The sequence below is a fragment of the Strix uralensis genome, chromosome 2 (assembly GCF_047716275.1).
Source record: "Strix uralensis isolate ZFMK-TIS-50842 chromosome 2, bStrUra1, whole genome shotgun sequence".
NCBI lineage: Eukaryota > Metazoa > Chordata > Aves > Strigiformes > Strigidae > Strix > Strix uralensis.
In genome coordinates this window covers 136,093,801-136,108,218 of record NC_133973.1, presented here as the reverse complement: position 1 = coordinate 136,108,218, position 14,418 = coordinate 136,093,801, and the positions used below count along the sequence as shown (strand labels likewise).

General features: G+C 47.3%; 1 protein-coding gene across 9 annotated transcripts in view; it reads left to right on the top strand.

Annotated features, from left to right (window-relative positions):
* The first annotated feature begins 5,450 nt into the window (after window positions 1-5,450).
* Window positions 5,451-14,418, top strand: part of UVRAG (UV radiation resistance associated) — a 98,121-nt gene continuing 89,153 nt past the window's right edge. For 2 of the 9 annotated variants that reach the window (XM_074860516.1, XM_074860512.1), the window contains exon 1: window positions 5,451-5,674. In XM_074860516.1, the coding sequence (XP_074716617.1) occupies window positions 5,652-5,674 (23 nt within the window). In that variant the 5' untranslated portion in view covers window positions 5,451-5,651. Of the gene's footprint in view, window positions 5,675-7,110; window positions 7,387-7,833; window positions 8,013-8,067; window positions 8,185-14,418 lie in introns of those variants that run through there. The other 7 variants (XM_074860518.1, XM_074860515.1, XM_074860510.1 and 4 more) reach the window with 6 other exon arrangements.

The window sequence follows — 14,418 nt, the reverse complement described above, 5'->3', positions numbered from 1 at the left end:
GGTAATACCAAGTCCAAACGAACTGAACAATTTTGAAAGCCAGCTGTCATTCATGGACTCTTGTAGCTCGCAGGTGTCTGCTACTGCTTGCCGTATCTTTAGCTGGAGGTTGAGGTCCTGTGTAACATTAGGGATGTAAACACAGCAGTCAGTACTGGAGAGGTTCAAATAGACACAGAGTCCATTTTGATGTATTAGCATTAAGTCTAGTGCCATGCGGTTCTGCAGAGCTAACGTTGAGGTGGCTTGTAATTGATTGTTGAGCAGATGCAGACTAGCATCGGTAGCATTGGCTAATTTCTCTACTTGATAAGCTAATTTGCTTAACCATGTTCGTGTTCGTGTGGTGGCATATCCAAGTGTCCAAAACCCTTCCAGTCCCCAGGCTAGGCGAGTGGCTGCCCCTGGGTCTTGCCATCCCTCCACATTTCCTGGAGTTCAGGCAATCCAGCCCATAAAGAGGTGTACATATTGCCATCATTACAGGCCCGGATCAAACCAGCTGGAACATCACCAGAGGCAACGTGGCAATCATTGCGAGGTCCAAAATCTGCACTGACTGCTTTGTCACCACTTGCATACGTTACCATCATCCAGATCTGCAGACACTGGGGAGCCCCAGTTGCAGCGAGGATTTGGAGAGCCTTTCCCGGCAAGTGGGGAGTCCTACGGGGTGCGTCCACCCGTAGGTGAGGCTTCCAAAGTCGCTGCAAGCGGGTCCAGCCTCATATACTAAAAATCAGCAAGTCAGAATAACTGACACCTTTGTTTTGAGCGGAAAATACCTGGTTTCATCCTCCTGTTGGATTCCACCCAAAGCCTGGCCAGGGCCCGGGGGGGCAAACCAAGGGAGTTTCTAACAAGGCCAAATACTTGGGTTCTCAGCCTTGAACAAGGCTGAGCAAGGAGAGTTGGACACATTCTCTGAGCATTTCATCCTCACTACTGATTATACTCTGTCTAAGCTGCATCTTTCACTGTGAGCATACATACTTTGTTAATGACTACATGCTAAGTGAGCAGCTTCGGCTCGGGGCATGTTGTTCAGGCTTCAATACTTCAACACTTGAGCACTTTTTTACATCAGCATAGGTGGTTTGTTTACACAAACAGGTACAACTACAAGATGGCTTACATGGACGCTTACAGGACAAACACATACATACCACAAGGGACAATATAGCAAGAGCTAACAGAGCAACCGCCACAAAATTAAGTATCAAAAGGGTATACATTCTGGTGGTTGTTGTAGCTGAAGATGGTGGTCTGGCTCGCTGGAATGGGGGGGGGTTGCCTATGCAGCAGGAAAATGAATTTCCACACCCCCAGTCTAGAGCACATGTGTGGTTTAGGCCTTGGTACTTCCATCTCACCTTCATGGGCCCAGTAATGACCTTTTAGAGTCCAGGCCCCATTAGCAAAGGGACCTTCCCCTGATTTGGTGTCTATTGTTTGCTCATAATATTGGCAACAGAATGACAGAATAAATCCACAAATTCGTTTTCCTCCCATTCTTGGTTAACACTTAGGAAACCAGAGCTTCCCCCGGAACCAAGGGAGAGGAGAACGGTCACCCAAAGCAATTTTTGCAATGATAGACAATACATCCTAAAAACATTAATAAGACAATGAACATTGACACTATACAAAAATTTAGATTTACATCAGGATTCCCCATTGTGACTTAGGATATCTGTCTCCGGGGGGGGTTTACCTGCAAGAAAAAGAAAAGAAGAGCTTCTCGGTTTGTTTTGAGAACTGGAAGTGGGTTATAATTAGAAAGATGGGATAATCCACCTTGTATTAATTTTGTGCTCCTTTCCATGAGCATCTTTGGATTTCCAGGTGTACTTGTTTATTGGGGTATCCAATACGAATGATACTGCTCCCACTGTGGGGAGTTCAGCTAAGACAAGTTGTCCTGGAAAATGAGATGGATTTCTGGGGTGGTCAGGGCCATGTGGGGCTGGCATGATGGTTGGAGCTTTTGGATAGAATGCTGTGATCTTTGGGCATCCATTTACTGACACATTTAACTCCCCTTCTCCTTCCTGCAGAGGCCATAAATCTAAAGCCTTTTAAATGGTTTCTTTAGCTAACTCAAAAGCAGCTTGTTGTTCATTTCCCTGTTCAAATTCATATTTTTTCCGTGTCACCTTATACAAAGGGGTTAAAATTTGTCCCAAATGGGGAATACGTTGCCTCTAGAAACCGAATAGCCCAATAAATCTTTGAGCTTCTTTTTTATTTTGCGGTACAGCAAAATCCAAAATTTTGTTGTCGGGCTTTAGAAGTGTTAGGTGTTGGAAGCGTGAGAAAAGCAAAACAGTGAGAAATCTGTAAAACACACATTTCCTTGGCACAGGGTGCCCAGAGCAAACACAGGACGGGATGGAGGTCCCCGTGATTTGTGCTTGTCGTGGCGCCAAGCAGGGATGCGAAGCGGGGTGTAGGCCACACGGTCCCATTCTTTCACTCGTCTCAAGGACAGATTTATCTCCTGCTCTACCCTTTTTCTCAAGGGATGATTTTTGCAGTAGCCTGCCGGCCTTGTTCCACATCCTCCCTTTTTCTCACAAAACCCAGCTGCACCCCTCGCATCGAGCTGACTGTCCTGGTTTAACCAGGATAGGGTTAAGTTTCCCCAGCAGTGGGGGGGAGCTCTAGCCGGGTTATTCAGATACCATGCCGACGTCACATCCTGGCAGGTCACATTTTTCCTGGCGCGGAGCGCGGTGCACTCGTGGTCTTGTACATCGTGCTTCTCACTGCTGTATTTGGTAGCTATTTTGCTCTGTTCATTGCTATCACTATTACTGTTATTGTTATTGTTGTTGTTGGTTGTGTTGCTGTTGCACTGTTGTATTAAACCTTTCCTTATTTCAGTCTTGGGGCTTTGTATTTCACTCCCTTTGTGGGGGAGGGGCAGCGGCCGCGTGGTCTCAGACCCCGGCAGGGGCTAAACCACCACACTGACCTTGTTCCTCATCCTCCCTTTTTTCCCCAAAAAACCATCTGCACCCCTGGTACCAGGGAAAGTACTGTGTCGTTACTTAAAAGATGGTGACTTGACTGCAGTCCCACCCACTCACCATACCTACTAAAATAAATAGTACCCCAAGTTTGTAGCTAACTTGGAGGGATGATAATCCGACACCAAATTGGAGGGACAGATCGATGGGTTTGTGCTCTCGCCCCCCCCCAAGGGATGCCTTTTGGTAAGGTTCCCTTGGCTACACCGAGTGTTTACCCAGGAACTGTGTGTGGGTGATTGCAATCCTTTTCTTTAGTGTAGTGCTCTAGAGCCAACCTGCAGTTTGTGCATTTATCGTAGGCAATCTTAAAGAATCTGTAGGTGTTGCATAACAATAAACCGTACTATTCGTGAATCTGACGGCTTCTCTTGAATGCAACCAGACTTGCAGCATATGGGCTGGTGTGTGTGTCTGGGTCAGACCTATGGTTACGGCCCCCATTGGCATACCTATTAAGAGCCCCTAGCCCCTCTAATCTCTGAGGACCGGCTAGAACGCAAGGGGATTTATCTCTTACCAAATTTATTCATCACCTTAAATGCAACAAGTACTGCAGGTGAATGAAGGCTTGGTGGGTTTCCAGCAGGGAAGGTCTCCATGGTGCAGAGCTTCATGGGGCTGAGGACAGGAGGAAAGGAGGAGAGGCAGAGAGGAAGAGAGGAGGACAGGACTTTCCAGCACTACACGCCACGCTCAACCCTTCCAGAGCCTCCCAACCCGGTGGGAACAGGCATTTCCAGTGTCACAGCATGTGCTGGGGACAGGCGTTCCCAGTGCCGCTGCTGGGGTGGTGGGATGGGCGTTCCTGCCTGTGCAGACGGGTGTTTCAGCACAGCCCGTGCTGGTCCTTGGCAGCGCTATGGGGACGAGCATCTCCAGCGCGGCCGCCTACGCCGGGCAGGTGCTGCAGGGCACCGTGGGGACGGGTGGCCCCAGCAGGGCGCAGGGACAAGACTGGCGCTCCCGGTGCTGTGCGGTACGTGGGGATGGTGTCACCCCGGGTGGGGATGGTCCTCCTGGGTGGGATGGACATTGACTGGGTGGGGTAGGATGGAGGTGGGTGCTGGGAGGGTGGCTGTGTTGGCATCAGGGTTGGCCTGATGCGGCGTGGACTGGTGTGATGTGGGATGGGTTGGCATGGTGTGGGGTGGGTTGATGTGGTGTGGGATGGGTTGGTGTGATGTTGGGTTGGTTGGCATGATATGGGGCAGGTTGGTCTTTTGTGGGGCAGGCTGATGTGATGTGGGACAGGTTGGCCTGCTGTGGGGCAGGTTGGTACAATGTGGGGCAGGTGGATGTGATGTGGGGCAGGTAGGTGTGATCATGGGGCAGGTGGACATGATGTGGGGCTTGTTAGCATGATGTGGGGCAGGTGGATGTGATGTTGGGCAGGTCGGTGTGATCGTGAGTGAGGTGGACATGATGTGGGGTAGGTTGGCATGATGTGGGGCAGGTAGGTGTGATAGTGGGGCAGGTGGACATGATGTGGGACATGTTGGCATCACGTGGGGCACGTTGGTCTGCTGTGGGTCAGGTAGATATAATGTGGGTCAGATGGACACGATGTGGGGCAGGTTGGCATGACATGGGGCAGGTGGACATGATGCGGGGCAGGCTGGTCTGCTGTGGGGCACGATGGTGTGATGTGGGGCAGGTAAGTGTGATCATGGGTGAGGTGGACATGATCTGGGGTAGGTTGGCATCGCATGGGGCAGGTTGGTTTGCAGTGGGTCAGGTAGACATAATGTGGGTCAGATGGACATGATGTGGGGCAGGTTGGCGTGACATGGGGCAGGTGGACATGATGTGGGGCAGGCTGGTCTATTGTAGGTGTGATGTGGGGAAGGGAGACATGATGTGGGGAAGGTAGGTGTGATGTGGGGCAGGGGGACATGATGTGGGGCCGCTTGGCGTGCCCTGAGGGTCCAGCCGAGGGACTGCAGCCGCTCGGGGACGCCGGGCCCAGCCGCCCCTCAGCAGGCCCCGGGCCTTGGCGGGGCCAGGCCGCTCCCCGTTGCCATGGCGACAGCGCCCCGTCCCTCCCTCCGCGCCCCCCCCCCCCCCCCGCGCACCCACCCAGCAAAATATTTTCGTCCCACCACGTGATAAAAACAGCTCCCCACACACGTGACGGAGGACGAGAGACGTCAATCAGAACTGCTTTTCTCCAATCATCAGCCGCTTCTTCAGGCGACGTCCCGCCTTCCGGAAGTCGACGCTCCAATCGGCGCCGGCTGCCGTGCCAACGGTTTGACAGAGGCCGCGGCGGGGGGGCGTTGATTGGCGTTCCTTTTAACCAGTAGTGTCTCAGCGACGCACCAACCCTCCCGCCTCGGTGGAGCGCGGACCAATGAGCGAGCGGGACGCGCCTTCCCTCCCGCCCCCCGCCGCCCGCCCCTCAGCACTGCGGTAATATGGCTCCGTAGCGAGCGGCCCGGGCCGGTGCTGCTACCGCCATTAACCCCTGGGTGCCCGGCGGCGGCGGCGGCGGGGGAGCGGCCCGCGGGGCTCATGCGCAGGCGCTGCAGCCGTTGCCCGGCCGTTGCCCTGCCGTGAGGATGAGCTCGGCCGCCGGCCCCGCCGCCTTGCCCCCGGGCTCCGCCACCCGGGCCCTGCATGTGGAGCTGCCATCGCAGCAGGTACGGCGCGTACTCAGGGGAGGGGCGGCCCGGAGGCAGCCTTCAGCTGGGAGGGAGGGATGTGCGCCCTGGGGTGAAGGGGGGTGCTCCCTGAGGTGTGGGGTGCCCTCAGGTGAAGGAGGGGTGCTGCCTGAGGTGCTGTGGGGTGCCCTCAGGTGTAGGGGGGGATGGTCCCTGAGGTGTGGGGTGGCCTGAAGTGAAGGACGGGTGCTTCCTGAGGTGTGGAGTGCCCTGAGATGAAGAGGGAATGGTCCCTGAGGTGTGGGGTGCCCTGAGGTGAAGAGGGAATGGTCCCTGAGGTGCAGAGGGGGTGGTCCCTGAGGTGTGGGGTGCCCTGAGGTGCAGAGGGGGTGGTCCCTGAGGTGTGGGGTGCCCTGAGGTGAAGAGGGAATGGTCCCTGAGGTGCAGAGGGGGTGGTCTCTGAGGTGTGGGGTGCCGTGAGGTGCAGAGGGGGTGGTCCCTGAGGTGTGGGGTGCCGTGAGGTGCAGAGGGGGTGGTCCCTGAGGTGTGGGGTGCCGTGAGGTGCAGAGGGGGTGGTCCCTGAGGTGTGGGGTGCCGTGAGGTGCAGAGGGGGTGGTCCCTGAGGTGTGGGGTGCCCTCAGGTGAAGGGGTGGAGAGGTGCTTCCTGAGCTGTAAGGGGGAGTTTCCCCAAGGTGTGAGGATGCCTGAGGCATTGTCCCTGAGCTGATGGAAGGAGGGTCCCTGAGGCAAGGGGTTTTGAGCACCCTTCTCCTGCACTGGTAGGAAGATGAGAGTGTGAGGTCCCCTTTGCCTGTGCCCCTCTCCTGGCAGTACCGGAGAGTCAAGGGGTGGGGGGTCCTTCTCCCCGAGAGGCTGCTGCTGTGCCCACAGAGGTGCTGGGTGCAAACTAAAGCTGGGAGTTGTAGCATAGAAAGTGTCAGGATAAATTGGCTTTAAGTTTGGGGAAGTGATGAGGCAGGAGCAGCTGGGGTGCCCTCTCCCCTCCTGCAGTGTCTCTTAATGGGGTGGAGGGTGAGCACAGATAAAACACACACTGTGTTCTGAAAAGTGGTGAAATGTTCCCTTCCCATCACATCCTTCCTTCAGCTAACTCTGTTTTTCCTGTTTGCTGATAGTTGGCTTTTGGTTTACTGGGCAACTGTCCCACATTTTAATTTTGGAGAGCATTAGGAGCAAGGTTAAGTGAGGAAGTCTAGGCTCTGCGTGAGGGTTTAGCAATCCATATCAAACTAAGTCTGTGCCCTTTCCCCTCCTGCATGCAGTGACTTTTATTGTCTGGGAGCTTAAGCAGTAGTGGTGAGAGGGGAATAATTACTTAGCAAAGGCATGTTCTTCTTCAGAAATACTATGAGATATGAGTCTGCACTTGGAAGTTTTGGTTCATTGCCTCGGTGCAGCCGACATTAAGAAGTCGACATACAATCTGAGTTACTTGAGCTATGTGTTACCAGGTGTGAAAATGAAGAGTTACTAGAGAAAAATCAATAGATGTCAACTTGAGATGAAGATATAACTGTGTGTTGGATAAACATGATTTACCAGACATCCACTGAGGGGCAACGGGAGGGAATGGAGATGGCTCTTGGCCACCAGAGCTGTGCAAGTATTGACCCTAATTTGAGAGCAAGTACTTACTCTAAAATGTGGGCCTGTTCTGTGTTAAGGAGCATAAACATGAGCACTGCTTGGGATGAACTTTACAGGGAGCAGTGGATCGTTCAGGAGATCAGGTATGGCCTTCTCCCTGCTGAATTTTTGGTTTTACTCTTTCCCAGGTTTGTGCAAGAATCAAGTGAATGCTGCAGGGAGAAGCCTTAGTTATTAGTCATTGGACTTCATTTGTGACAGTGAGACCAAAACACAGTCTTTTTTTCTAGGAGCAGAAACTTTGTAGGAGTTCGTAGGAGCAGAAACTGAATCATCAATTATAGGATGTTCCAGTCGAGTAAATATTTAGTTTAAACCATGTAGGATGCTTGTATGTGTGCTGAAGAGATGCTAATTGTAGCAAGCGTGAGTCTGTGACAAAGTCTGAGGTATTGTTTTGCTGTGTGCTCTGCAAATATAAAGATGGTGTGCTGAGGTATCTGTGTGCTGTGTCAGTGCTTGCAATCAAATGAAGGACCTCTGAAACTACAGTCGGATACACTGATAACAAATCATCTTTCAGTGTATTATCTGAGCTTAAAAGTCTGTTACTGAATTGCAAGATACCTTACCTTGAAGGGGCTGATCACCCTGGAGATATTTTACTGCAGAATCATGAAAAAGAATGGAGAAGTCATTCCCGGTCTGTTGTACCACTGCCATAATGTAAAAATCTGACTGATCCAAGTGTGGTGCTACATAACACAAGGTAATTGTTTGCTACCTGCCAGGACAAAAATCAACTCGGTGATTTGTTTTAGTAGGCAATTTTCTCTAGAACACCCAGTGCTGCATTTTATGACTATAAGGATGAGAGTAAGATGGTCTGAGTCATGGCTACAAATCTCTCTAAAGACCAGATTCTCAAATGTGCACTTAAGGTGAGTGCTTTTAATGACTGAAGTGACTTTTTTAAGGACTGAAGAGTTGAGGGTGTAATTTGGGTTTAGTCTAGACTTAATTGTGCCACTGAAATTCACCTTGATTAGAAAACAAAGCTCCTGCTACTGACGCATTTGCAGGAGTAAAAAGTTGTGTCCAAAACCTTTTGCGAGTGTGACCACACTTGTGCCAGACTGACTAACTTATTCTTTAACTTGTTCGTTGGTGACAGGATGACCTGGCCTAAGAATACCTTTTGCTGTTGTATTCTACATTTTAAGTTGGGGAAATAGAGGATATGGCTGTAAAGAAATGCATCTGGTTAAGCATAAAATTCCAGTTTATATCCCTAAGTAATTGTGCCGGATGTCATTTTCTTTTGCTGGAAGAGTGAGTCTACTGGAACTGAAAATGGGTTGTGAAATAATAAGAGTTTAAAAGCAGAGATTCTCTAGCATTATCTCTTCCTAGTTTCAAGAAAGCCAGGAGTGTCGTGATAGCCTACTGATTTCTAAACGCTCAAACCAAACTTTTCAGTCCTGTCATTATAAGCAGTTCAAAGCAATGGGGGATGGGGGAGCCAAACCTTTCAGGCTCTTATATTCTTGATGGAAGGGTTTGGACAAAAAAAATTCAGTCTTAACTTAGAGAGCCAGTCACGCTGCAGTCAAATGATCTGTTGAATGTCACTGTGCTAATTGCTGACCAAAACAGATGTCGTGTGTGGTTGTCTAGAGATAGGAAAGCACATCTTTGTGGACTCCAGAACCAGTGCCTCCTGCACTTCAAACATCCCTGATGCTGAAATCAATATGCTTTTACTACAATTCCAACATTAGAGAGACTGAAGCTTTTAATGAACTGTGAGATAGTGTTTGAAGACCTGCAAACTTTACCTTGAACTGCAGGTACTGTTGTACAAACAGCTATGCAGATACACAGATTGTAGTGAGTGACTCGGGAGTTGCAAGGAAGTAAAAGAACCCGTACTTTTTTTTAAACAAACGATTTCTATTCAGTCTGTGGTTCAGGCATTCAGTCAGATCCATGTCCACAGACTGAAGCATCTCTCTTGTCTAGATGGCTAACCAAGGCGTGAATAAGCTATAGGTGTAATTGGTTTTGGGTGGAGCAGAGGAGGATCCATGAGAAATAATGGCTAGAACCATTTTAGAAAAATGACAAAAATGTCCCCTACTGCTTCATTGTGATAAAAATAGATGACAGAAGAAAAGCGAACGAAACCCAACATAGATTCCAGCCTAGTAGCAGCTCATTCCGAGGTGGTTTGACCGTACACCAACCCCAGGGAAAATGCTTATCAGCGGGTGCATCTCTGCCACCAGTACTTGCCAGTTGTAAGCTAAAAAGTTTGGTCTTCTCACGTTGTTAAGTTCCACTGGCCTGACTGATGATCAGTTGCAAGAAGCTTTCTTCTGAAGATCATCTGTGGCTTACTTCCAAATTATAAGGGGAAGACAAAACGTGATGTTTATACTGTACATAAGGCAGCCCTATAATGGGACCACAGATCACCTCCATCTATATATGCTTTTTTCCTCTGGAAACTGTTCAGCTTTTGGACCCATATTATTGATACCTTGATGTAAGCGATCTTCTGGAGATAGCCTGAGTAATGGGGGGGAAAAAAAAAGGTATTATGGATATAGGGGATACACAGAGAGCTGTACACCGAGTGAGGTCTTTTCCATCAGAAGTTTTAGTTCCAGTTCAGTGTCAGTCAATCATGTTTCCATATGCTCCAGTGTAGTCATGTCCAAGGTGGTTTTCCAGGACGAGCTGCTCAAAGACTTGGGATGTATTGCATGGGAAGGTGCATGTGAGGGAGTTAGATATGCTCTGGGGAATGTGGATGTGGTGGTAAGAAGGGAAGTGGTAAATCTGCCGCTGTCACAGCCATGATCAGTATTAGACCAAAGTCCAGGTGACCCCAATATCTTCTGTGTCTTTCAGTTCACAGGCATCTCTTGTCAGATGGTGAAAGTTTCTGTGGAAAGAGACAAGAGGTAATGGCCTCAAGTTGCGCCAAGGAAGGTTTAGACTAGATGTCAGGAAGTATTTCTTTACAGAAGGGTTATTAGGCAGTGGAATGGATTGCCCAGGGAGGTGGTAGAGTCCCCTTCCCTGGAGGTGTTTAAGATTAGGGTCGACATAGCGCTGAGAGATATGGTGTAGATGGGAACTGGCAGTGTTAGGTTAATGGTTGGACTAGATGATCTTCAAGGTCCTTTCCAACCTAGTTGATTCTGTGATTCTGTGAAAGGAGCAGCAGGGAGTTTTCAGCCACAGACATGAGAGGTGTTTAGGGCAGAGAAGTTAGTGGAACTTCCCAAGGACACTCTGTAGCCTCCATTCACTTTCAGACTGGGATTCATAAAGAACCAGTTGAAGTTTGATGGATTTTTAGGAGCCTGAGAGCAACACTCAGCAAACATGGCTCCTGTGGCTTCCCCAGTAGCTTAACTCTGGGAGCAGTTTAGCTCACATGGTGTGGGACAGAGGTTTGAGATAAGGGCAAGGGACCTGAACTGGTTCTATGAGAAGCCATTTGAGGCTTCCTTGCACTCTGATTTCAGCAAACTGCAGAGCATCCCATGTTTATATTCAGTACAGATACAGACTTGTCTGACTAGATGCATGTTGGCTTCATGAAATGCACGTTGGCATTTCCAGTAGCTGGTTTAAAAGTATCATGTGGCCAAGATATGTTTTCTCCCATCCCACCACTGCTCAAACAATGGATTATCCCTGTCCTAAACCTGTTTGGAAGGGAAGGGTCCTTTGTTTTGAATACTGAAGATGAAAATCTTACTTAGGAATTGAAAAACTTCTTTCAGCCAAACAAAGTTCTGGAGCAGACCCCTAAGTGGTAGGAAGAAAATCCCCCAAAATCTACTTTGAACATGAAACCACGCTGTAATGTTTACCTTCCATGAACTGGTTGACTAATAAAGGGATTGAATTAAAAAACTGTGAATGCCCTTTTCAGGTTTATACTCTTATTGCATGATCCTTCCTACAAAGAAATGTGAAGTTGATGACAAGATCTGAATATCTCACTGATGACCATAAAAGTGAAGATTCTATCCATTCTGGATAGATTTCTTGTGCAAGAAAGTTCACACTGAGCTACATTTAAAGAAATGTTATATACTAAACATTCAACACTCTCTGAGCTTTTGGGATTTTAGTAATTGCACAAGCTTGATGTACGTGCTTCAGAAACTCATATTGCTGCTCTGTTTGAACCCAGGGTACAAAGGAGTGGAATTGTGAGTGAAGTGAACTTTAAAGTGGAAGAAGGTTGTTTTTTCTTTTGAAAGTGCTTCTGGAAAGAACTTCCCAGGAAAGAAAGAAAAAATACTTCTGGACTGCAAGTACTTCCGGATTCAAATAATAAATGAAACCATACTTTTAGCAGTTGGAAGTGACAATCTAGTACCTTGGGCATGTGTTTAGATACTTGTGGTGCTCCAAGTGAGGTGAAGCAACATGAGAAGATTATGGGTGGATTAGAACAGGCTAAAATTTCATAGTTACCATATTTAAAGATGCATACCACTCGTACACAACAACTTGAGTAACATGGCAGAAATGGGTGATTCAGAGTGCTCTGGCAAATGAGTTTGAGAGGTCTTGTATGTGGGAGAAGTGAAGAAAGATCTTGTACAGGCTCAGGGCTGCATGGGAGCCAGTTTTTCAGCTAAAACAGTGTGAAAAGCATCTTTTTTTGAAATAGTGTAATATGCCTATTGATATATATTCCACTGAGTAATATGAAAACAAAGACTGACTCTTAAATATTTTACTTCCTCTTTCCTACTAAATATGCTGGGGGAAATCAGAATAGCAGATGGAAAGTGTCGTATTTGAATATTGCTTTCACTTCTCTTTGACGTGCACTGTTGTTAAACGCTGAGTGGGGAGGGAAGTGCTGCTCCAGTAAAACACCATCATGTCTGTGTTGACCTGGTGATCTTACACAGTTGTATCCCTGTCCAGCTGTGTCAATGTCTAGGGTTTGTTGGAGGCAATTAGGAGGAAGTAGTTGTTAAAGTTACTGTAAAATTGCAATTGTAGCCCAAAAGGCCGGCTGTTGATCTGGGGCTAGATTTTTGCTACCTGCAGTATACTATTTTTTTTTTTTTTCCCCTGAAAAGTGCAATGTGTTTTGCAGAGGGAATGATCTATCGATAAGTGAGAGAGAGACAGCTCTGTCAGAAAGCTGTAGTAAATCAGTTTTAATGCTTTGTTCAGGAGGTTTGTGGGGGGTTAGGGAATATTCTTAATTGAGTGAAGAAAAGGTATTGGTAGCTGGTAACTAGACTCATCCCTTATTTATGGAGAGAGGCTTACTGGTTTGCCCTTGGTTTGTAATCCAGTAACATGATAAACATTAATATGCTTCAGGTTATTAATCAGTGTATGCTGTTTGCTTGTGCAACTTAATGCAGGCTTAAAATCAAGTGGTTGTTTAACGTCAAAAGTGCCTTGCCTTTGATTTTTGTTGATGCTTTATTCTGTAAGGTCCTGTAAACTTTTTGGGTCATTCTGAGCATCATCTTGTTTTCCATTGCTTAATTGTACTCCCAGGTCATTCCCACAGCTAATATGGACTAATGCTCTCTTGCCCAGGGTGGTGTTAAGAGGCTTAAGGGACTTCTCTGAACTGCTACAGCATGTTATTAATGAGGTGGGACTTGCACCCCGAAGTTCCCTTTTCTACCCCATGGCGTAGTTCCCATGTTGTGTCAAAGAAGCAGTTGTAGCGTTGGTCTTTCATCTTGCAAGTGAGTAAATATTTATTTAGACAAACTCAGAGGAAAACAGCAGCAAGGAAAGACAGTATTTCTAGCTGCTGCTTCTTAAAGGTCTTGGTTAAAGATGGAAAGACATCTAGTTTATTGTTATTTGTATCTTATGTAAACACCTAGCAGGAGGAGCTTGGTCTGGCCAGTGGTCAGTGCTTGTAAGATTTTTCTTAATCCTGGTTTAGAGCAATTTTTTTTAGGGTGTGCTGACAGGTTTTATTCTTCAGAGTTGTGGAGTTTGCCAGCTTGCTTGGTCTGTCGCTCTTGATGTTGTAGTGACCATAACCAAACACAGCTGTTGAAACAATACACAGAAAGAACTTCATTTGCCTAAGTCTCTGCATGGGGTTATGATTTTGCTTTTGAACCCTTCCTGCTAACATTACATTTAAGTCAATTCTATGTTGTGAGTCTTGTTTTGTCACACCTAACCAGCTATCCTGTTTGTATCCTAAGACTGAATACCCGTGTCTTCTGTACCTGTCCCTACCTTATGTTTTAAATAACAGACTCTTTCCAGCCTTTCTGCAGAGATGAACACAAATTTGGACGTGGAAAGAAGGACGAAGATGCAGAAAATTAGTGAAGAGTGTGAACATTGTGGGCTTGCATTGAATATCAGTTTTGTTCTTGGTTGGCTCATTGGTTCTGAGCTCTAAAAAAGCAGTGTAGATTTTCTACATGTGATTATGGTGTACAAAGAGAAGATTTCTTGTGCCTGCTGAACAGTTACCAGCTGTTTACATCATCCCAGTGTAAATTTAGTTATTTAGTGAGGAAGGAGTGTAGTGGGCTAGCTAGTAAAGAGAGGGAGAGCGCAAGGGAGGACAGACCAAAGGACATAGCTACCTTTTAAGAGTAATATATAGCTGTATTGTTTTTTTTTTTCAGTTATTATGTAATTAGATATCTTATTTTCTGATACTACTGTTGCTGTTTTAATTAGTATTAAAGGAGCAGGTTGTGCCATAGACTGACATATTTTGTGAGATACAACATTGACTTCACACGTTGCATTCTTTGACTCTGGGTTGAGCTAATGAAGGGCTCTTGCATTGAGGTATATGGAGAACAATTATCTTCTGCATGGGCCATGTCAAATACAGAGAAGTTCCTTATTCTTCCTCTTTCACTTTCTCCCTGTATGAATTAGGGAAGACTCAATGCCTTTTGGTCAGCATCTTCCATCTGCTGATTGTCCTTGCTGAAACTCATTGCAGTACAGAAACAGGAGCAGTTGTGCTGAGTATGGGAGATTAGAAACCTGTATTGAGCCTTAATGTGTTCATGTGAAAGCTTCATAGGTGTTTTCTGTCTAAAGTGAACCTTTCAAAAGCCTTTCAGATGCCCAGAAGTGTAAAGGAAAGAAAGGAACTGTAAACTAAAATCCACAGTTGCATG